General features: G+C 44.4%; 1 protein-coding gene across 1 annotated transcript in view; it reads left to right on the top strand.

Annotated features, from left to right (window-relative positions):
- The window catches only part of LOC134464037 (uncharacterized), a 63,606-nt gene that overhangs the window by 8,460 nt on the left and 32,036 nt on the right, over positions 1-23,110 (top strand). Inside the window, exons 3-8 of the mRNA XM_063217487.1 lie at positions 16-1,648; positions 1,731-1,997; positions 18,641-19,066; positions 19,249-19,671; positions 19,847-20,272; positions 20,455-20,830. Coding sequence (XP_063073557.1) covers positions 16-1,648; positions 1,731-1,997; positions 18,641-19,066; positions 19,249-19,671; positions 19,847-20,272; positions 20,455-20,830 — 3,551 coding nt within the window. The remainder of the gene's footprint in view (positions 1-15; positions 1,649-1,730; positions 1,998-18,640; positions 19,067-19,248; positions 19,672-19,846; positions 20,273-20,454; positions 20,831-23,110) is intronic.

The following is a 23,110-nucleotide window of genomic DNA, read 5'->3' as shown; positions in this document are numbered from 1 at the left end:
GACTGTTATCCTCAGGCTCGAAGCCATGTCAACAATACCAAAACCAGCTCAAAAGGAAAGCCCAGACAATACTAAATAATCACTTGAAACAATCGAAATCCCTCATACCAGAATATGGAAAGTTTTTTTATGCCCCACTTGTGCTCGACACAGATGGACAGCAATGTCCAGTGAAGGCTAAAATTAAACAGAAAAGCAAAAAGTACAAGATGTCACGCACTAAGAAGCTGAGCACCTATATACCCTCAAAAGAACCTCAGGAATCCCCTGAAGATCTGCTGAAAAATGGGCAAGATGTTTTGCTTGTTGGCAAACCAGGAATTGGAAAGACGACCATCACCATGGAAATGATCAACCTCTGGGCTAATATGGAAAACAGAAGACTTAACTATCTGTTCTACTTTGATGAGACAACACTTCCTGACATGTCAAAACCAACTAATCTAGAATCTTTGCTGTTTGATGCATACGTTGAGCCACATTCAAAGAGAGAAGAGGTCCTACAAGACATCAAGGATAACTCTGAACATGTTGTCATATTATTTGATGGCGTCAAAAATGTTCCTTTCAATTCAATCCTGTGTAAGATACTGAACAAAGAAATTCTCCCAGAGGCCAAGGTTGTGTTGACCTGCAGACCAGAACATGAGGAGGTCCTTCCAGAGATGGCTTGCCGAGTGTGTGTGCAGGGGTTCAATGAGAAATCACTCCAAAAATGTTTGTCCAGCATACTTCAAGATAAACCTGATGCTGTGGCATTAGTAATGGGGAATCCAGAGCTGCGTAGCCTTTGTCATGTCCCCATTCATGCACTTATGGTTGCTGCCTGCATGCTGGATAACAGTGCTAAAGCTCCCAACCAGTGCACAGTAACAAACATCTACCTCAATATATTCCGCCATGTACTGGGGAAATGTGAACCAGGTTTAATGAAGCCACAATTAGACCAATTTATTAGGGACAATAAAGGAAAGATTGTGCATTTGTGTAAACTTAGTTTTAGTGCAATCAAACAGCGGTCTATTCTTCTACAGGATTGTGAAGACGGCAAGATTGAGCGTAATTTTCTGAATCAACTGACTTTTCGTGACGGGCCAACTTATTCAGAAACACGCTGCAGTTTCCTTCACAACACAATGCAAGAGTTTTTTGCTGCTCTGTGGTTGCTTGCTAATCCTGGGGAGATAGATGACGTTCTGCAATCATGTACAAACGAGGAGGGGAAACACATGAGGCATGTGATTCATTTTCTGAGTGGTCTCCTCTCTGAGAAAAATGAAAAATTACTGAAATGTTTGATACCAGAAGTGGTCGTTAAAGAGACATCCCATGCATTCCATGAGAAACTTTTTAGCACATTTCTGCAACCCCCCACAGATGATGATACCCCAGATGACAGAAGTGAAGACTTTATCTTTCTCTGTCAGTGTCTATTTGAAATGCAGTCCCATCAGGCATGCTCTGCATTCCTCAGCAAAATCAGATGCCGTTTTGAATTTGGGGATGGATGTTTAGACCCTTATCAGTGCTATGCCATGTCTTACATCATCAACCAATCAAAAGACAGCAAGGTTGTTTTAGACCTGACAAATTGTGATATTTCTGAAGAAATGCAGAAAATGATTCTTAGCTGCCTTCAGCACATCAGGTAAGTAATGTTGCCTAATATGGGTAGTATTTTCAAAGCTTTGTGTTGTTAGCAGATTTATGATTGCCATCCACTTTTTCAGTGTTGATTCCTGCTTTTTACTAACACTCTGGACGGCAGCTTTCGGATGGGGAAATGCAGAACATTTTGCTCATATGCTGAATGTGTTTGGAAATGAATTGCACCTACCCGTGTGGGAGACATCAGTCTTCAAGACAGCACAAAAAGTGATATATCAGAGTCCAGATAAGATAAACTTGGTACTGCACTTGGATCCAGCTACACAACCCCAGAATGAGGCTGCTTGCAATCTTGTTCGCAATGTTCTTCAGCACCTTAAATCTGCCAGGTAGGTACAGTTGAGGACGATATTATTAGCCCCCCTCCTGAAATTAGACATTTCTCTTGATTTCTCAGTAGGACAGACCATTATTAACCGTTTCTGTTCTTCTGGAAACAAATACACTGATGGAGATAATGTTCAATGAGTTGAATTTGGATTTTTCTATTGTTACGATGAGTTTAAACAAAAAAGGGCAAAAATGACAAGGACAAAATTATTAGCCCCCTGATCATTAATAGTCAATATGGCGCCATTTATGAACCAAAACTGACAACAGGCTCTGATAAGTTGCTACCTTGGTTGGCACATGCCCCACTAGGGATTTTGGCCCATTTCTTCACTGCAAAGTGTTCTAGCTGGTCCAAATCGCATGGATGCTGAGCATAGACATTAACCACAGACTCTCAGTGGGATTTAGGACTGGACTATGAGCGGGTGATTCCAATATCATGGTTTTAGTGTCCTTGAAGAACCTCTGAACTAATCTAAATGTATGCTTTGGGTTACAATGTTGTTGGAAGACCCAGCAATCCAGATTCAGACCCATACTCCCTGTGTCTGAGGCTGAATAACAGACTAAACTTGATGCCCTTCCACTACGTGTAACTGTGGAAACTGCTTAGCCTCATTAGACCAAAGAAGCATTGGACACCTGCCTAGATGATTGTTATTGACCTGGCCTCACCTGGAGGTTTCCCCCCCCCCCCCCCCCCCCCCCAAGAAAGACAGTTGTTAGGGCTTGTCATCATATTGGGCTTTGGGGCCATCATCACAGAAGAATCCCTTTACTAAAGGCAGTGCATATCAGAGTGTTATTGAGCTTTGCCTGTGAACATTTGAAAGTCAAAAATGAGTTTTAAACGTCTCTGCTTTCATCTGATGATATTCAATTGCACCTGCTTTGATGCATGAATTCTGCTTCTGTCAGGTGAAGAAAGGGATAGTCCTTGAATCGTTATAAGATGGTTTCCACAATTAAACATGGTGATGGATGCATCATTCTGTGGCAGCCTCAGCCACAGGAAACCTTGTTTGGGTGTACGGCACCATAAAAACTGAAAATTATGATAGAATGTGGAAAGTGACCTTGTAAAAATATGCTCATAGAGGGAGCTAAGATCTTCACTGGATCTTTCAATAAGATAATAACCCAAAACTTGCATCCAAAATAGTTCAAATGTTCTTCAAGGATACTAAAACCATGGTCATGGAGTGGTTCAGACCTCAATCCTTCAGATAGTATTTGAAGAGTGCTGAAAATGAATGTCCATCCTCAACATCCATGCAATTTGGACCAGCTTAACTATTTGCAATGAAAAAATGGGCCAAAATCCCTGGTAGGACATGTGCCAACATAGTTAACAACTAATCAAAGTGCCTGGTGTCAATTTTTGTTCATAAATGGCACTGTATTGACTATTAATGATAAGGGGGCTAATAATTTTGTCCTCGCCATTTTTACACTTTTTTGTTTAAACTCATTGTGAAAATGGAAAAGTCCAAATTTAACTTATTGGATACTATCTCCATGGTGTATTCGTTTCCAGAATAACATACATTTATTAATAATGATCATTCTCAATGATCAATGAAGAGATATGTCTAATTTCAGAAGGGGGGCTAATAATATCGTCCTCAACTGTATAAAATGATTACATTTGTTTCGCTGTTTTGTTTTTATTTCTACTGAGTAATGTTATTGTTCAATCATAATTCCACTACATTCCACAATCTATCCCACTATAACTATTTTGTCAGCAGTCTTCAATTGTTTAAATAATATTCTTACCACATGCTATTGGCACAACCTGCTTATGACAAATGTGCACTTGGACCAGTACCTCAGTCCTTCATATTGATCCTTCACACAATTTGGTTATCCCCCCCCCCAATTCCCCTCACATTATGTCTTTAAACCATGCTTTAATTTCCTGTAGAGCTGACTATTGCAATGCTTCACTTGAAGGCCATCCCCAAAAGTCACTCAGGCAGGTGCAACTAATCTAAAATGCTGCAGCTAGAATTCTAACCTAAACAAAGACATCAGATAATTCCAGTGCTTACATCACTGCAATGGCTCCCAATGTGGCTTAGAACTGAGTTTAAAACTTTCTTCATGGTATATAAGTCGCTGAATGGTCTAGGCCCTTAATATTACATTATATTACATTTGGCAGATGTGTTTATTCAAAGAGACTTACAATCAAGGCCCTAAATATTTTGCAAATATTCTAGTGCAATATCATACTAAAAGAGGCCTTCAAACTTTAGAGTCTCTTTTGTTGGTTGTGCCCAGGCCAGATCCAGACAGAGTGAAATAACATTCAGTTATTATGCTGCCAAATGCTGGAACCAGCTCCCTGATGTGCTTTAAAGGAACAGTCCACCCGTTTTTGATTTTCACATATATGCACTATTTCCAAGCATTATTCATGAATGTGCATATCATTTTCGTCTATGTGTTTGCATTACCTAGTTTAACAGTACAGCCAAATTAAGAGTAGCAATGCAAGTCTATGGGGAGCAAACAAAACATAATCAAATGTAATTATAAACTACTTTTAAAATATATGCAAAATTCACCAGAGTGCAAAACAGCTATTTAATCCCGTCCTGTTATCACTTGTGGCTTGATGCTAATGCTGCCCATTTACTTCCAGTGATTATGCATCCAATAAATCTGAGTACTGAAAACACTGAGAAGAAAATGATATGCACATTCATGAATAATGCTTGGAAATACAGCAACTAGGCCTATGTGAAAAAAGGGTGGACTGTTCCTTTAAAAAGAAATTAAAACCAGATTTATTTTCATATGCCTTTGATTAGGACTATTAATCTACAGTGATTTTAGATAATGTTATCTGAATTATTTTTTTTCTTTCTATGTCAAACAAATTGTATGACAATTGTCTATAATGATGTGCTCTGGAACTACTACCTGTGTTACAACATTGCTATTGCTATAAGCACATTACATGTCAAATCCAAACGTTATCAATTGGGTTCAGTCAGACGCACACTTTAAACATCAACAGAGTTTACCCATCCCACCAGTAATCATTTCTCAGTTCAAGCATACCAAATGTGTACAAACTATATACAGTATATGGGGAAAAAATCATTATGACTTAACCAGAGACGTGCGGTCAGGGTAGGCAGTGCCTACCCTGGGATAAATGTCTTAAAAATAAAAACTAACACGTGTTTTAAAAAATATTCTTCAGAGTTCACATACACAACAATAACATTGATTCAGCATAAATTGTGGGCTGTTTAAAGTACAGTATACGCAGGACAACGATCAAAAACCTAAGTAATCGCACGAAGCAAAGCGCTCAGGCTTGGGCAGGTTGCCGTGGCAACGCGCAGTCCCGGCTGGTAGCAGAGACAGGCTGCTGGTAGCCTGTGAAAGCAGAGCTTTCGAATGCCAGCCAGGCAGGCAGCCCGGTAAGACTCGCTTTTCCTCTGCCTACCCTGCCTTTAGTGCTGTCAATGTAGAAGTTTGCGCATGCGTATTAAGTTGTCACATAGCTTGTCAATGGGACTAAAAGCAGAGCCTTTAGACTGTGGCGGGAGTATGTGAGCCAATCACAGCTGCCAACATGAAAAATTGTTACAATTCAGGAAGCCTTCCTGCTTAAAGTATGATAGCAACAACAGCTAGCACGGCTTGTTCAAACTCTAGCCGTACAGAAAACATGGCAGTCTTTGGCGTTTTGCCTTTATTAGGCCTACAAAAAAAAAATCAGAGAAGTAGCAAGAAATATGGTTCAGATGACAGGCAATAGCTGAGCCGTTTGCAATCGCTGCATTGTGGAAATATTCAACATCAGATGGGTAGCAGCTTCAAGTAGTTTGAACACACTGGGACAAAATATCTTCATCATGTCAACCACCCCGGGCTTTTAATGGAACTAACTTGCATGGAAAACATACTCGTGATTCTGCTTTAAGGTAAGATTCATCTAATTATTAAGCTGTGGGTAGCCAAATTTTAACATGAACATGCTCAAGTTTGTCGTGGTGCCTTTTGTTGATGGGCCAGGGAGGTGTTGACATTGAAGATTGGTTGTGCTGTGGACACGAATAGACAATGGGTCTTTCTCAAATGCAAGGCCAGTGTCCTTCCAAGTGTATCAGCCTAATTAGTCACGCCCAGTGATTGGATACTTTTTGGTGAACTCTACAGAATATCCAATCACTGGGTATGACTAATAAAGGGTATCCAATCACTGGGCGTGCCTAATTAGGCTGATACACTTGGAAGGACACTGGCCTTGCATTTGAGAAAGACCCTGTGTGTGTGTTATTATGGACGCGAGATTGTTTTTTGAGCGTACGTGTTTTGCACACTGTCATTTGGTGGAGGGTAAGTCAGCTCACGGGTGATTAAATGTAACACAGCACAGCTGATTAGGTGGGTGGGGCACTCACCTGGGTTTAGTGTACTTGCTTGCCGTTGGCTGTTATAGTCCAAGAAATGCGTATAAACGGGAACGTGCACGCACATTGACAACATCCAATTTGCATGCTGGAAGAGCGGCGCACATCACCGGTAAGGTGCTGGGTTTACTTTCTCTCGCTGGTTTTGTTTAACTGCTTGATCGTCAGCTGCTGTCTTTTAACTGGTCAGAAGTTAATAACTTTGTCACTATGGTCGCTTAGCTAGTGCATTGTTTTAATCCGCCGATTAATGTTAAAGTTAACTTGACTGGTTTGCCGGTATGATCGTTTGAATGGAAGCGCTATTGCACTTACTTCCTGATTCGCATTGCATTCTGGGTACTGTAGTCGAGCCGTAGTAATACTCATGAACGGCGTGACGTTTTCCATGTGCGTTACGCCCATTTGTGGGGGAAAACAACCCATACAAGTCAATTGGTAATGTTGGGGTTTAATAAACGAAAGATACGGACCTGTAGACAAGCGTTGTTCACGTGCAACATGCCGAAAACGTGTTGTGTTGCCGGCTGTTCGAATAATATAGCCAAACAGCCGTGGCTGAAGCATGGAATGTGTTCATTTAGGTTAGCCGATGTAGCATGTAAGTCAATGAGACATTCGGTTTGTTTTCACCCATAAAGGGGCGTAACGCAATTTTAAGAGCAAAGTACCCGGATGGCCGTTCATGAGTATAGTTGTTTCCTGTAACGCATGATGGGAGATGTGGTTCACTCACTTGGCTTTTGTATATGGGCTCTTGTTTCTGCTACTTTGAAGCTGATAATTGTAGTGATGGCTTTGGTGTTTGTATGTATCGAAATTGATTAAGTGTAATGTCTGTTGTTGGTGATGCAAAATAGCTGTTGTGCATTCTATTGTTGATATTTATGGATCTTGTTTATACTTTAAAGAATTAATTATTTATAGAAACTGCAGATATTTATTCAGTAACTGCTGAAGCTTTATGGTAAATTTGTATTTGTTATTTATATATACATGTAATATAGCATCTAATGGATAGCACAATTTTTGGTGTATTTTCTACAGGTTTATAACCTGCTGCTGCTGCTGCTGATGCCGTGTTTACAAGTGTGAAAGAAAATAAACAACATTTGGACACAGAGTTATTTCCAAAGTCTCGCTCTTCTAGCGCCCTCTTCGGTGGGGACAAAAATTACAAAAAACCGAACAGTTATAAACCGAGGTGCCGTAAAGAAAGAAGAGGAAGACAAAAAGTCAAATATCCCTCAAAATAAAACTTCACCTCAACAAACATTAAAAATATCAACAAAAGGAAAATGGATTCTGCTGAAATAACAGAACTAAAAGGGAAACGGTCCTCTGCTCAAGCAGCATTCACCAGACGCGCAAATAAGCTGTCCCTCACTGCGACCATCATGGAAAAGGGAGCAATTATTGATGAGATGCGTGCACTCAGTGCTGATTTCAACAGAATGCACGACACTGCACTAGCTTTCTTGGAGGCCGTGGAAGATGTGGAGGGCAGTGAAGAGGAGGCGAGGAGGACTAAAACAAGAGTTGAGCAGTGTGTCTCTGTCTATGGTGACACAATGCAGCTCACCAGGGACATCTTGTACAACAAATTTGCAAAGTGTGAAATTCAGCTCCACATAGAAGGAACCGAGGAGAAATGCAAAGAAGTGGAGAGTGCTAATATTGCAGAGATGCCAGAGCATGAGTTTGACGCCCTGCGTGATGGCCTTCTCGAAGGAACCCATGAACTAGAGCAGAAAGTCCTAACCTGGGAACGGCTCGTCTCTGATAAAGTGACTCACCACAAGCAGACAATCTTCAAGCTCAAAACCAGAGCACGGGACTGGGAGCTGAATTGGAAAAAACTTAGCCGCATGCCCAAATCAGAGCCTGCTGCGGCAGGGATACAGCCAATGATGGACCAACCGAGCGTCTCAGACTGAGAGACTCTCAGTGGCCTCGCCCTCGCCATCGCCTAGCATGCAGACCATCTCCAAGCCACAAATCAGCCTCGAACGAACCCGGCTGACTTTCTTCTCAGGAGATATGACGGATTATTATCGTTGGAAGGCCGAGTGGGCAGAGCTGGAACAGCTAGGAAATCCAATGAGAACGGCTGGAGTGACACGGTTCCACCTGCTGGCAAGCCTGAGTGAAAGAGTCAAAAAGGACTTGGTTCTGTCCAGCTGTTCAAGCCCTGAATAGATGTTCAAGCGCCTTGACAGCCGTTTCGGAAATTAGGCAAGATTTGTCCTTAAAATTGCTGAGGATATTGAAAGCCTACCTCCCGTGAAGGGGAATAATCCCCGGAAGGCGATTGAATTAATCCAGGCCGTGGAGAGGGCCCTGAGCAACCTGGTCATACTTGGAGAGGAGGACATCTTGAAGAACAGGCTTGTCGCGCAGTCACTGGAACGTAAACTACTCAGCTCACTCAAAGAAAAGTGGATTGAATACAAGGCGGAACCCCTGCATGGATTCACCCCCCAAACTCACTTTGACTGTCTGCTGCTGTACCTCCAGAAACAGGAGGCGGTACTGGAGGAGCTCGACCAGCTTGATGAGAGCCTGAGAGAAGGAAACCCTCCGGCAAAATCATCGTATGTGGATAGGTCTGCCAAAAAGGCATTCTCCAAAGCCACCTCTGGCCAAAAGGGGTACCAGCCACAAGCTTGCATGGGCTGCTCTGACGCATCCCACGAGGGGTAGGCTCTTTGCATGCACCGCGTTCCGAGGAATGGATCTGCCAAGCAAGAACATCCATCTAAATGCAAACAAGCTGTGCTCTCAGTGTCTTGGACCCCACTCTCAATCTGTCTGCGGCAACAAAAAATGTGTCTGCACAAAGGCAGACTGCAGAGCTGAAGAGCCCCACCATTACCTTCTGTGCTCCAGATCCGTGCCCCTGCTAAGTGCCAGGAAAAGATCAAATGGCAAAGGCCTTGGCCTGACCAGCCACCAGGAGGAGCTATTGGCAAAAGTTACCCCTGAGCTCAGGGACGAATTTCGGAAGGCCTTCTCAAATAAGACTACCTCTGCCATAACCTGCTCTGCTGGGAAAGCGCCCTTAGAGTATCCAGTGGTGATGATGCTCCTGGAAGTCACGACCAACTCCGGTCAGCTTATCGGGACATTGCTAGATCTCGCCTCCGACACCAACTATATCACTCATTGTGCCGCCCAAAGGCTTGGGTTGAGTGGTGAGAGCATTCGCCTAATGGTACATGGTGTCGGAGGCATGACCAAAACGGTCAAAACCAACAGATATTCCCTTCGGCTGTGAGTGAAGACTGCTAGAGGCACAGTAGCTAGAGAGCATCGCCGAGGTTAGCCACCCAGTCACCCCAGCACAACTCCAGAAAATCTTCCCTGGTGTTGCTGCGGCAGATCTTGCTCGGCCTGAGACCGTTGACCTCCTAATCAGCCACAGGGAGGGTCGTCTGTTTCCTCAACCGTTAAAGAGGGATGGTGATCTTGTCCTCTGGGATGGGCCGCTCGAAAAAACAGTTGGTGGCACTCACCCCGACCTTTTCGAGTCCGTGGACTTAACACTCTATCAGTTCGAGACCCACTTCGCACGAACAATGAGGACCTCGTCAAGGCTTTACCAAGAGATTCTTGTCCCAACCGAAGAGCTTCCACCGACTGCTTTCAGCAACACAGCTGCCACGAACAAAGAAGTGTTCGAATGGTTCAAGTGGGATAGCATCGGGGCAGCATGTAGCCCAAAATGCGGCAGCTGCAAGTGCGGCAAGTGCTCTCCGGGTGGCCAAGAAATGACCCTTGGAGAAGAAAGGGAACTTGAGAAGATCAAAGGCTGTCTCTCGTATGTCTTGGCTGATAAACACAGTGCTACTCCTCACTGGGATGCAGCTTACCCGTGGAAGATCAACCCTGCAAGTCTGCCAAATAACCGCCAAGCTGTGGAAGCAACTTTCAGAAACACTGAGGCCCGGCTAGCTAAAGAACCACTGTGGAAAGCTGCATACGGAGAACCAATCAATGACATGGTGGCAAGAGGAGCCGCTGTCAAATTCACCAGGGAACAGATCAAAGCTTGGAACGGGCCAGTGTGGTACATCAGCCACCTGGTTGCGCCCAATCCCCACTCCAGCTCCACGCCAGTGAGGATAGTCTGGAACAGTAGCCAGGAGTTCAAAAGGATGAGTTTGAACAACCTACTCCATAAAGGCCCTGATGTTCTTAATCCCATCCGAGGAGTCCTGTTGAGATTTAGGAGTGGTCTCTACGCAGCCCTCGGCGACGTCAGAAAGATGTACAACTCGGTGTGGCTGAAAGATCAGGAGGTACACCTCCACCGATTCCTCTGGAGGGACGACCCCAAGGAAGAGATTGGCGAGTTTGCAGTTGTAAGAGTCAATATTGGTGACAAACCTGCTGGCTGCATCGCCCAGGTAGCCATGAGAGAGACCGCCAACCTGCCCCAGTTCGAATCCATGATCCCAGAGCGCCGCATTCTGACAGAGGACTGCTACGTTGACGATATTTTGACGTCCCATAATGACCTCCAAGTCCTTACCAAGATGACTGAGGGAGTCGAGGAAATACTCAAAGCGGGTGGCTTCTCACTCAAGCCGTGGGTCCTCACTGGCCAAAGTGGGAGGGGGGAAGAACCTGACTGTCCCAGAGCAACAGAACCCAAGACCCTGGTACTCCCAAATCAGATGCGAGACGAGGAAAGTAAGGCACTCGGTCTAGGTTACGAGCCAGACTCCGACAAGCTCCGCCTGCTCGCCTCTGTGAATTTTTCGAGACGGAGAGGAAAAATGAGAACTGGGCTGGACCTACAAGAGGAAGAGGTTCGCTCTAACACCCCTGACCCCCTCACCCGCCGAGTGCTGCTGAGCCAAATCGCAGGGTTTTACGACCCTATTGGCTTAGCCTCACCCATCAAGCAAAGGGGTGTGATGTTGGTGAGAGAGTCCTTTCAGGAGGCCGGGAAAGACCGTCCTGTCAAAGACACCTGGGATGACCCCCTCTCACCGCATCTCAGGGAGGCTGCAATAACCCTCTTCGAGCAGTGCGTACGACTCGGCAAGGTGAGGTTCACTAGAAGCCTCACTCCCCCTGGAGCCATAGGCCGCCCCATGGGCATCACCTTCTCAGACGGCAGTGAAGCTTCATACGGAGCCGTTCTATACCTCCGCTGGGAGACCGCTGATGGAATCATTGTCAGGTTAGTCGAGTCAAAGGCCAAACTAACCCCACTAGACCAAAAGGGTGATGCCATCAAAGCAGAGCTGTGCGGGGCTGTCTTCGCAACTCGCCTGAGGTCCTACTTCGAAAAGCACTGCTAGATCCAAGTCGACAAGTGGGTCCACATAGTCGATAGCCAGACCATTCTTGGAGCTACCCAGAAGGATAGCTATGGCTATCAATCCTTCTTTGCCAATCGGGTAGGGGAAATCCAAAAAGCTGGGCCCATCGACAGCTGGAGATGGGTTGAAGGGAAGGCAAACATTGCTGATCTCATCACAAGGGGTGCAATCCCTGAGGACCTTGCAGAAGGATCTGCATGGCAGGAAGGCCCTGGATTCCTAAAACTCCCCTTTGAAGAATGGCCTGGGAAAACAGCTGGAGAAGTTATCTCCTCAGTCACTGGAGATGTTGCAGCGCTTCAAAGGAAGGCGTTCTCTGCAACAGTCATGTCCGCCACAGTTCAGCCCTGGGAATGGCCCGCCCAAAACATCATCGCTCTCGTGGAACTAGTTGAACCAAAAAGATTCAGCTCTCTGACATGTCTGTGTGGTGCTCTTGGTTGGCTGAAGAGAGCAGTTGACATCTGGCTGAGCAAACGCACCCAGACCTCAGGATCCCTAAAGTGGGAGGCAAAAACATACCTCTCAACTGACGAAAGAGCTGCCGCCTTCAACTTCTTGGCCCTCGAGGCCCAACACAACGTCAAGTTTCAAGACGCAACCCTTGATCGCCTGGTCGTTCAAAAAGATCCCACCACGGGTCTACTTGTCTGTGGAGGAAGAGTCCAGTCGTTGGACGAGGACAAAGTATCTGTACCTCTGATCCCATACCAGTCATGGCTCTCATCTCTTCTGGTCAACGAAGCCCATGAAGAAAATCATGAGGGCATCGCTGCAACCCTTCTTCGAACACGGAAAAAGGCTTGGATAATGCGGGGACGAAGACTCGTCAAAAAGGTACAGAACAATTGCATCACCTGCGCAAAGCGTAGAGCCAAAATGTGCCAGCAAGTCATGAGTGACCTGCCCCCAGAACGCACCCAGAGAGCTTGCCCTTTCGAATTCACTACCCTTGACCTCTTTGGCCCCTTTGAGGTCAAGGATAGTGTGAAAAGAAGGACGTCAAAGAAAGTGTGGGGGATTGTATTCTGCTGTATGGCCTCCAGAGCAGTCCATGCGGACCTCACTGATGACCAGTCAGCAGAAAGCTTCCTCCTGGCTTACACCCGTTTTGTCGCCCTGAGGGGGCATCCAAGGAAACTGTGGTCCGACCGGGGGACGAACTTCATCGGCGCCAAACCAGCCAAACAGCAGTTCTACAAGCATCTGGATTGCCTGCAGACCTTATCCATGGAAAATGTGGCTACAAGACATGGAACCGAGTGGAAGTGGGAGTTTCACCCGGCACATTCACCACATAGGAATGGAGCTGCAGAGGCTGCTGTGAAGCTTCTGAAAAGGGCACTCATGAACCTCGGCGGGACCACAGGGTCCTTCACATGGGGAGAGCTACAAACACTCCTTTACCAAGCTGCCAACCTAACCAACGAATGGCCAATCGATGCCAGGGCTCAAGAGCAGGAGAGCTCCATCGAGTACCTGACACCAAACTCCCTCATCCTGGGTCGGGCAATGATGGCTGGAGACACGACTGGCCTTGATCTGGAGACCCATTCCTGGCGCCGGTTGCGGGCTATCCAAATTGGGGTGGATTGCTTCTGGGCCAAATGGAGGGAGCTTGCTGGCCCAAATCTCTTCGTTCTGCAGAAATGGCATCAGTCAGAGAGAAACGTTGAGTCAGCGACCTTGTCTGGGTAGCTGACCCAAATGCCCTGAGGGGTCAGTTTTGGGCAGAATTCTCTCCGTCTACCCTGACAACAAGGGAATCGTCCGAGATGCCGACATCACAACTTGCACTGACATTCCTGCATCACAGTCAAGCAGCTGCAAGAAGAGCAGCTCTCCTTTGCCTACGACTGTGATAAAGAGGGATGTAAGAAGGCTCGTGGTCCTTCTTCCGGTGGAGGATCAAGGTCCTCTGCCTTAATCTGACGTAGTGGTGCACACCGAATGCTGCCACTATGTTCAGCACCTGCACACACACGCATACATGCACGTACATACACATGCACATCATGAAGAGCCGCAAATCTGCATCATGCACTGAAAAAAACCCCACAAAAAAACCCACACACCCTGAAAAGAACTTTTGAAGGACTCTGAAAGTGAGAAATTAATTAAAATTGTGACTTCATTGGATCTTGTGATCATTCAGTCAAGTGGGAGGTGTTTTGCACACTGTCATTTGGTGGAGGGTAAGTCAGCTCACGGGTGATTAAATGTAACACAGCACAGCTGATTAGGTGGGTGGGGCACTCACCTGGGTTTAGTGTACTTGCTTGCCGTTGGCTGTTATAGTCCAAGAAATGCGTATAAACGGGAACGTGCACGCACATTGACAACATCCAATTTGCATGCTGGAAGAGCGGCGCACATCACCGGTAAGGTGCTGGGTTTACTTTCTCTCGCTGGTTTTGTTTAACTGCTTGATCGTCAGCTGCTGTCTTTTAACTGGTCAGAAGTTAATAACTTTGTCACTATGGTCGCTTAGCTAGTGCATTGTTTTAATCCGCCGATTAATGTTAAAGTTAACTTGACTGGTTTGCCGGTATGATCGTTTGAATGGAAGCGCTATTGCACTTACTTCCTGATTCGCATTGCATTCTGGGTACTGTAGTCGAGCCGTAGTAATACTCATGAACGGCGTGACGTTTTCCATGTGCGTTACGCCCATTTGTGGGGGAAAACAACCCATACAAGTCAATTGGTAATGTTGGGGTTTAATAAACGAAAGATACGGACCTGTAGACAAGCGTTGTTCACGTGCAACATGCCGAAAACGTGTTGTGTTGCCGGCTGTTCGAATAATATAGCCAAACAGCCGTGGCTGAAGCATGGAATGTGTTCATTTAGGTTAGCCGATGTAGCATGTAAGTCAATGAGACATTCGGTTTGTTTTCACCCATAAAGGGGCGTAACGCAATTTTAAGAGCAAAGTACCCGGATGGCCGTTCATGAGTATAGTTGTTTCCTGTAACGCATGATGGGAGATGTGGTTCACTCACTTGGCTTTTGTATATGGGCTCTTGTTTCTGCTACTTTGAAGCTGATAATTGTAGCGATGGCTTTGGTGTTTGTATGTATCGAAATTGATTAAGTGTAATGTCTGTTGTTGGTGATGCAAAATAGCTGTTGTGCATTCTATTGTTGATATTTATGGATCTTGTTGATACTTTCAAGAATGAATTATTTATAGAAACTGCAGATATTTATACAGTAATTGCTGAAGCTTTATGGTAAATTTGTATTTGTTATTTATATATACACATTTCATAATATAGCATCTAATGGATAGCACACTTTTTGGTGTATTTCTACAGGTTTATAACCTGCTGCTGCTGCTGCTGCTGCTGCTGCTGATGCCGTGTTTACAAGTGTGAAAGAAAATAAACAACATTTGGACACAGAGTTATTTCCAAAGTCTCGCTCTTCTAGCGCCCTCTTCGGTGGGGACAAAAATAACAAAAAACCGAACAGTACGACATGACTTCATTTTCCTAATTTATTATGATGATGACTTAATACGCGATGCGTGAGGTGTGTGGAGCCTGTTAGCAAGTTGACGTGCAGCTGTGTTCTTTTGAAGTGCGCGGTGTACGAGATCAACGTTGGGCTCGCTCGAGTGACTGGGATGGGTGCTCACCTCACTCAGAAATTGACTTGATTTGAAACACCTTGCACAACCGTTGCTGAAGTGTTTGAGAATACAATCACGCACAAGAATGAGTCTCAGAAGTGTTTTCGTTGGTTTACTCGATGGAGGCCTACCAGTATTTACTGTCTGAATGCACCGCTCATGTTTGTTGAGTTCGCAAGCAACCCGCCCCCTTGCCAACTTTCCTTCTTGTCTGAGTGTTTGATTAGCAGCACAAAATGCGTCAATGAAGCCGGAGCTGTTACCTACTGTAGGTTGGTTTATTGCTAAATGTAAATCGTTTCCCCTCACATGCTATGGTGTGATTCACTTTGGTGAACTAGACATTTTATCTTCTAAACAAAGTAGGCTACACTGCCACCCTGCATCCTCCATGTGAAACACCCTGGCATTTGCAACAGAATAAACAGAAGAGGAGCAAAGTCAACTGCTAAAGCCAAAAGTTAAAGCTTTCCCCCCAAAATGCTGTGATGTTGTAGCTTTCTAAATTATTGTAAAATGTAGGCAGAGTGTACAGAGTAGGCTATGGGTCCTTGAGCTACCAATTTGGCAATTTGACAAAAAAATAAAGTCTAGCTGGCCTTTTCAACAAATTGAAATTATGCATTTTCACTTATTGTTTCAGATGTAAGGTCTACTGACAATGTCCATATGTCTAATAGTTTAGCCTATTTACTTATTTAGTTATTAGAGCTGTGGTGGCTAAGCACTGATGGCATTTTATCTTATAGCCTACTTTATATTTACAGTATTTAGAGAAACATAGGCCTACTAATTTGTTGCACATTAAAGACCTTATCAGCATACTAGGTGAATAGGCCTACAGTAGTTGCCGATCCAAGGTATAAGGCATGAAAGGGGGTACTATTTGTTCAAAGTTTTTAGTCTTTTATAAAAGTTTCTAGCTGATAGTGACTCTCCACATTTGGTTAAAATGCAGGAAATTGCATCTAAGAAACACATTTTTTTTCTGGGAGAGGAACCCCAGACCCCGCGCTAAAAAATACACAAAAAATATTTCTTTTCTATATTTACTGCCTACCCTACAATACCCCTCACTGCACGTCACTGGACTTAACACATATGTTTCTTACTACAATATACATAAGCTTGTGGTGATCTTAATTGATACACAGTAAGGGCAGTAGCGGTTGCAGTAAATAGATTCCAAAATAGCATTCAAGGTCTAGATGAGGGGTACTCAATTAAAAGTCCCCGAGGGCCAGTTTTTCAAAATTCCTCCCAATAAAGGGCCGGGACGACACAAAGTTTATTAAGCAATTCGTTTTTAATAGGCTACCAATAGTTAGCTGCCAGCAGAGCTCAAGCACAGTTTGCCTTTGTGTTAGCAACTAGCTACAGCTACTGCCAAACCAATTCGAAGTCCTAGCACACTGTTTGCAATCAAATGTGGACCATTACTTTCAAAAACGAGGCATAGAGAACTTTGTGAATAATTTATTTACAGACTCTGATACAGTCCTTCCCTTGTAGTCTACCTCACAACCTCTAATGCCACCGTCTTAAGCTAGATTTATGCTTCGGACGCATAGAATCTGCGTCCGTCCGTTTTCTGTCTATGCGAGTCCACGCCCCCCTCTCAGAGGCTCTGCGCCCGTCGTCGAGCGCCTCGAAAAAATTCTAACTATCCGTCGGACGGACGCTGAGTACGCAGACAAAAAGGCACTATGATTGGTCGTCTCGCTACTTCCTTGTTCTGTTCTTGTGGCAGCGCAATGCCAGTAGTTTGCGAGAGCAGAGCTGTATTCTGTTAAAAACTGTATTAATGCCTTGTGTGTAAATGTGTGTAAATACACGAAGCTACAAGCTAAGTAACAAACAATGCATCAGTTGAACACTCGTGGCACAATGCCTGCGGTTTTACTACCGTTCCTCCACCGAATGTAAACACACATTGGCAGAATCGACTGTCTTTACATGCTTGCATTTTCTGCTCGTGAAAACAGACTGGGTATGTCAAATAATGCCTTTGCAATTTGTGTGAAAATACCTAGATAAACGGGATGGAAAGCAACATTGCTTAATAATGACCGCAGTGCTTACAATGTAGTGAAAGTAGCCTAATCGCGCAATTTCAAATGTGGCTCGCGACGAGACCTCGGACCTCGCAGAACTCGCAGATGCATGAATACAATGTTGGTTCGTGGTCACTCCCATGCGAGTTTTGACGAGCGCAGTTGCAGAAGTCTAATCTGACCTTAAGGTGCTTCTGTCCGGAGCCTGCAGTGACTGACAAAGAGAAAGAAACTTCCTGAGGGGGCGGGGCACGGCACGCTTCTTCATAGCGTCTGTGGAGCGATTTAAAAATAAGAGCCGACAGCGCGATCGGACCAAAAAAAAATAAATAATAATAATAATATATATACTGTATATATATTTTTTTTTAATTTTTCAAAATCATTCGAGGGCCAAAAATAGAAGGCCGCTATTTGAGTATGGGGGGTCTAGATTATACTGTAGATATTCCTGGTTCTTCCTTTTCACCATCTTTGAAAATAGTTTGTCATATACAGTACAAAGTATTAAATACATAGACACTCTTATTCACTCTTTGATTTCTGAATGTTAGCGGTTAATTGATTTTTAAAGGACAACATTGAGCCCTATTTCTGTACTGTCTGCAATGTCTTAGAGTCCACTTCATCGTTTGTCTTAAAAAAACACCTTAAACATTTGTTTTTGAACGTATGCATCTCACTAAGTGGTAAGGGGTGTTCACGGGCATTCCCTAACAAGTTTGAAATATAGCTTCTGTCAATTTTTATTTGCCATTTTGTGAATTGAAGAAAAAAATGTATGTACAAAATGCTACATAAAAAACGGCAGAAGCCATGAAGCTATAAACGTTGTTATGGAATACCAGTGAATACACCTGAACACTTGGTGAGTTGCACAGTATGCACTAACTGGTAATGCAGTAAGAGCTTTTAAGATATCTTTAAATCATGCACCGGACTTCTAATTTTGAAATGCAATAAAGGACGACATCGAACTGAAATGTTTGTGCATCAGCTATGTGGCCTTCACACTGGCACACTCCTCTGTGTTGCACAGCTTGTAACCACCTTAATTCTGATGTTATTCCTATTTATATATTTTGATATCAGAACCTTTTTATTATTTGAAGGTCAAATGTAGGGAGTGAATTGCATTTGATTTGAAGAGCTGTATTATTCTTTATTATTCCTTAACAGATTTATACAAACTCGGTTTGGGGGAATATCTTCTGAGGAGTGGAAACACAAAGTGATGTCATTCCATATGGATTTGTGTCTGCAAGCAGTTCTCTCTGAGGGGGAATCGGCATTCACCACTGTCAGGCTACTGCATGCACTCTTTGATATGCACTTCAGTGAATCTGACTTCCTCTTAGATCTGTACTCTCATGTCAAAGACTGCAAGGCACAAATGATCAGTAGCCTCCTCCCAGCCCTGAAGCCATTATACCAGTCAGCTGGTCTGATCTGGTCCATAGACCTGTCAGAGAGAAAGGCCTCCCTTCTCCTGGAGGTGATGAAACTCCAGACCCAGAAGAGACCAGTAGAGCTGAGAGGCTGGTCAGATGAAGAGAGTGAAGTGAGGAGTTTCCTTCAGTGTCTGCCCTACATATCACAGCTTAGGTGTGTAAAAATAAAGGCATTCTTGTATTTCTGTGAAATATGTGATATACATACTGTATGGGAATATAGGCCGTAAATACAGGGAAGAGCTGCAATAAATGGATCAAGATGTTTGTCATTTGCAATTGACAAAATGTTGGATTGAACTACTTGTATTCTTATGCGTTATCTTTTTGTAACAGATTGACTCAACCTCAGCTTGAGCAAACATCTTCTGTGGAGTGGAAACACAAAGTGAAGTCATTCCTCATGGATCTGTGTCTACAAGCATTCCTTCCTGAGAGGGACTCACCACCCACCATTGTGACTCTGTACACACTGTTTGATGAGCAGTTCAGTGAATCTGACTTCCTCTTAGATCTGTACTCTCATGTCACAGACTGCAAGGCACAAATGATCAGTAGTCTCCTCCCAGCACTGCAGCCATTATACCAGTCAGCTGGTTCAGTCTGGTCCATAGACCTGTCAGAGAGAAAGGCCTCTGTTCTCCTGGAAGTGCTGAACCTCCAGACCCAGAAGAGACCAGTAGAGCTGAGAGGCTGGTCAGATGAAGAGAGTGAAGTGAGGAGTTTCCTTCAGTGTCTGCCCTACATATCACAGCTCAGGTGTGTAAAAATAAAGTCATCCTTGTGTTTCTATGAAATGTGTGATATACATCTGGCAATATAGACTGTAAATACAGGGCAGGGCTGCAATAAATGGATCACAATGTTTGCCATTTGCAATTGACAAAATGTTGGATTGAACTAATTGTATTATGTGTTTGTTTTTTTGTTACAGATTGACTCAACCTCAGCTTGAGGGGAGATCTTTTGAGGAGTGGAAACACAAAGTTAAGTCATTCCTAATGGACCTGTGTCTGCAAGCAGCTCTCTCTGAGGGGAACTCTGCACTCCCCACTGTCAGGACACTGTACAAACTGTTTGATGAGCAGCTCTGGGAATCTGACTTCCTCTTAGATCTGTACTCTCATGTCAAAGAATGCAAAGCACAAACTGCCAGTAGTCTCCTCCCAGCACTGCAGCCATTATACCAGTCAGCTTGTTCAGCCTGGTCCATAGACCTGTCAGAGAGAAAGGCCTCCGTTCTCCTGGAGGTGCTGAAACTCCAGAACCAGAAGAGACCAGTAGAGCTGAGAGGCTGGTCAGATAAAGAGAGTGAAGTGAGGAGTTTCCTTCAGTGTCTGCCCTACATATCACAGCTTAGGTGTGTAAAAATAAAGGCATTCTTGTATTTCTGTGAAATATGTGATATACATACTGTATGGGAATATAGGCCGTAAATACAGGGAAGAGCTGCAATAAATGGATCAAGATGTTTGTCATTTGCAATTGACAAAATGTTGGATTGAACTACTTGTATTCTTATGTGTTATCTTTTTGTAACAGATTGACTCAACCTCAGCTTGAGCAAACATCTTCTGTGGAGTGGAAACACAAAGTGAAGTCATTCCTCATGGATCTGTGTCTACAAGCATTCCTTCCTGAGAGGGACTCACCACCCACCATTGTGACTCTGTACACACTGTTTGATGAGCAGTTCAGTGAATCTGACTTCCTATTAGATCTGTACTCTCATGTCATAGACCGCAAGGCACAAATGATCAGTAGCCTCCTCCCAGCCCTGAAGCCATTATACCAGTCAGCTGGTCTGATCTGGTCCATAGACCTCTCAAAGATAAAGGCCTCCATCCTCTTGGAAGTGCTGAACCTCCAGACCCAGAAGAGACTAGAGCTGAGAGGCTGGTCAGATGAAGAGAGTGAAGTGAGGAGTTTCCTTCAGTGTCTGCCCTACATCTCACAGCTCAGGTGCGTAAAAATAAAGTAATTCTTTTGTTTCTGTGAAATGTGTGATATACTGTATGGCATTATACGGACTGGACTGCAGTTGTAGCGAGATGTGCTTGAATATGCCTATAAGCAGTGTTGGTTAAGTTACTTTTAAAAAGTAATAGGTTACTTTACTTTAGTTACTGATTTCCATTGTAATCGAATTGCTCTATTCATTACTAAATTTAAAGGGTAACTCGTTACTCGTTACTTTACTTTACTTTTTCGCGGGAAAAGGTATTTTCAACCAGTGAACTAGCACAGTGCTTTTCAAAGTGGGGTCCGGGGAGGCCTGGGGGGGCTAGGGGGGCCACGGCAGGTTGGCAGTAAAAGTATAGCAAAACAAAATAAATAATCCAATCAGCATAATGACTAACACAAACCAAAATAAGTGAAAAATAAGCTAAACAATAGAATGTCTCCCAATCCTGCCCACTCCCACTCAAAATCAACCCCAATCCCGTTTCGTCAAAAAAACGAATCTTTTTTGTTTGTTTTTGAAAGAAAAAATAAGCGCCATTCCCACTCACGTTCATTTTTATTCCCGCTCCTGCCCACTCCCATTCATCTTTAAAATTTTGACTCCCATCCCGCGGGAATACCGCAGGACCCGCGGGACCCGCGGGAATTCCTGAAAAATGTCATCCTCTAATGCCCACATGACCTCATCATAAGCCTGCCAGCTGTACTGCCTCCGTTGACAAACAATAATCTATGGCATCTCTGAGCATTTCTACTATTATTGTTATATGGGGCATTGCCTCACAGACCAAGACTCTACAGTAGTTGTGAAAGGGGGAGCACAAAAAAAAAATGTGGCACGAGTCTGCTGAGGGGGGGGGGGGGGGGGGGGGGGGGGGGGGGGGGGGGGGGGGGGGGGGGGGGGGGGGGGGGGGGGGGGGGGTGGGGGGGGGGGGGGGGGGGGGGGGGGGGGGGGGGGGGGGGGGGGGATGTCTTGGCTGGAATGTGCCGGTAAATGGGGGGCCTAGTCGTGGTAAAATTTGGGAACCTCTGAACTAGCACACCTCATATACACCTGCTTGTAGGCAAACTAGTAGTCTCTTGAAATTATACTGTCATTATCACATCTAAAATGCATTTCATGATTGCCCTATAGGCCAATTTATATAACAACATTGTCAATTAAGTCGAATCTAATCTAACACAGCGCCATTAAGTATTTGGGTAGAATCTGCCTAATGCAGACAATCCAACAGTAAGCATGTTTTAAGCTTTTAAAGAGAAACCAACTCAGTTTAAAAATGCAGTAGGTCTTGTATGCAGGCAGGTGTTCTGCTTCAAGATCATAATATTTTCCATTCGTGCTGGAATGTGGCCTCAACGCAATAGTGTTGCTTGCGCTGTCGTTCTCACATTATTCCCAATTACTTGACTCGCACTGGCTGCTGCTGCTGTGCTGATGAGGAGGCTACCCAAACTCTGTTTTTTGGTTGTGTATTTAACCAATATGTCATCATCAGCAAGCACAACAGAGGGCATGGCATTTGCAATACAGCATACATTTTCATTCATGGCCTCGCATAACTGGTTGGGACTCAGAATGGAATACATAGCCTAGTAGGATTTCTGCAGCATCGAATCATTTTCCCTTTTACCTCCGCTTAAACAAATGGTGGTGGAACTCACAAGTATTCTAGAATGAGCCACGTTAAACAAATCTCACCACGATGGGCTCATGAGAAATCCCAGTGAAAGTAGCCTAGACCAGTGGTTCTCAAACTTTTTGTGTGAAGTACCACCCGAGAAAATATTGAGCTCTCCGAGTACCACCTTGACAACCAACATTAGAATATCGCAACAAAGGCCTTCCATATTCACTTTTGCCAGTCAATACAGGAGAGGTTCATAACGGCATCAACAGCTACAGTCACATTCAGTGCAAGTTTGTTTTTAAATTTCTTGCTTGCCTAGTATTATTCTGCATTATGTTTTCAGATTCATACAGTTCAATATTACAAAATGTGAGACCAAAGAGACATTTTCGACTGCAACAACTTGATCAGCTTTCAAATCAATGCACAAAAAATGAATTCTTCCAAGTACCACCAGAGATGTCTCAAGTACTACCAGTGGTACGCGTACCACAGTTTGAGCACCACTGGCCTAGACCTTGCATGCACGGGGAGCAAGGGTAGCCTGCGTGTGCGCTTTCTCTCACACCCGCACCGAGAGCTGAAAAAGGGCTGGGGAAAAA

Source organism: Engraulis encrasicolus, chromosome 2 (genome assembly GCF_034702125.1).
Source record: "Engraulis encrasicolus isolate BLACKSEA-1 chromosome 2, IST_EnEncr_1.0, whole genome shotgun sequence".
NCBI classification, from domain to species: domain Eukaryota; kingdom Metazoa; phylum Chordata; class Actinopteri; order Clupeiformes; family Engraulidae; genus Engraulis; species Engraulis encrasicolus.
Note: the sequence above shows the minus strand (reverse complement) of the source record. Positions and strands in the feature narration are given on the sequence as shown.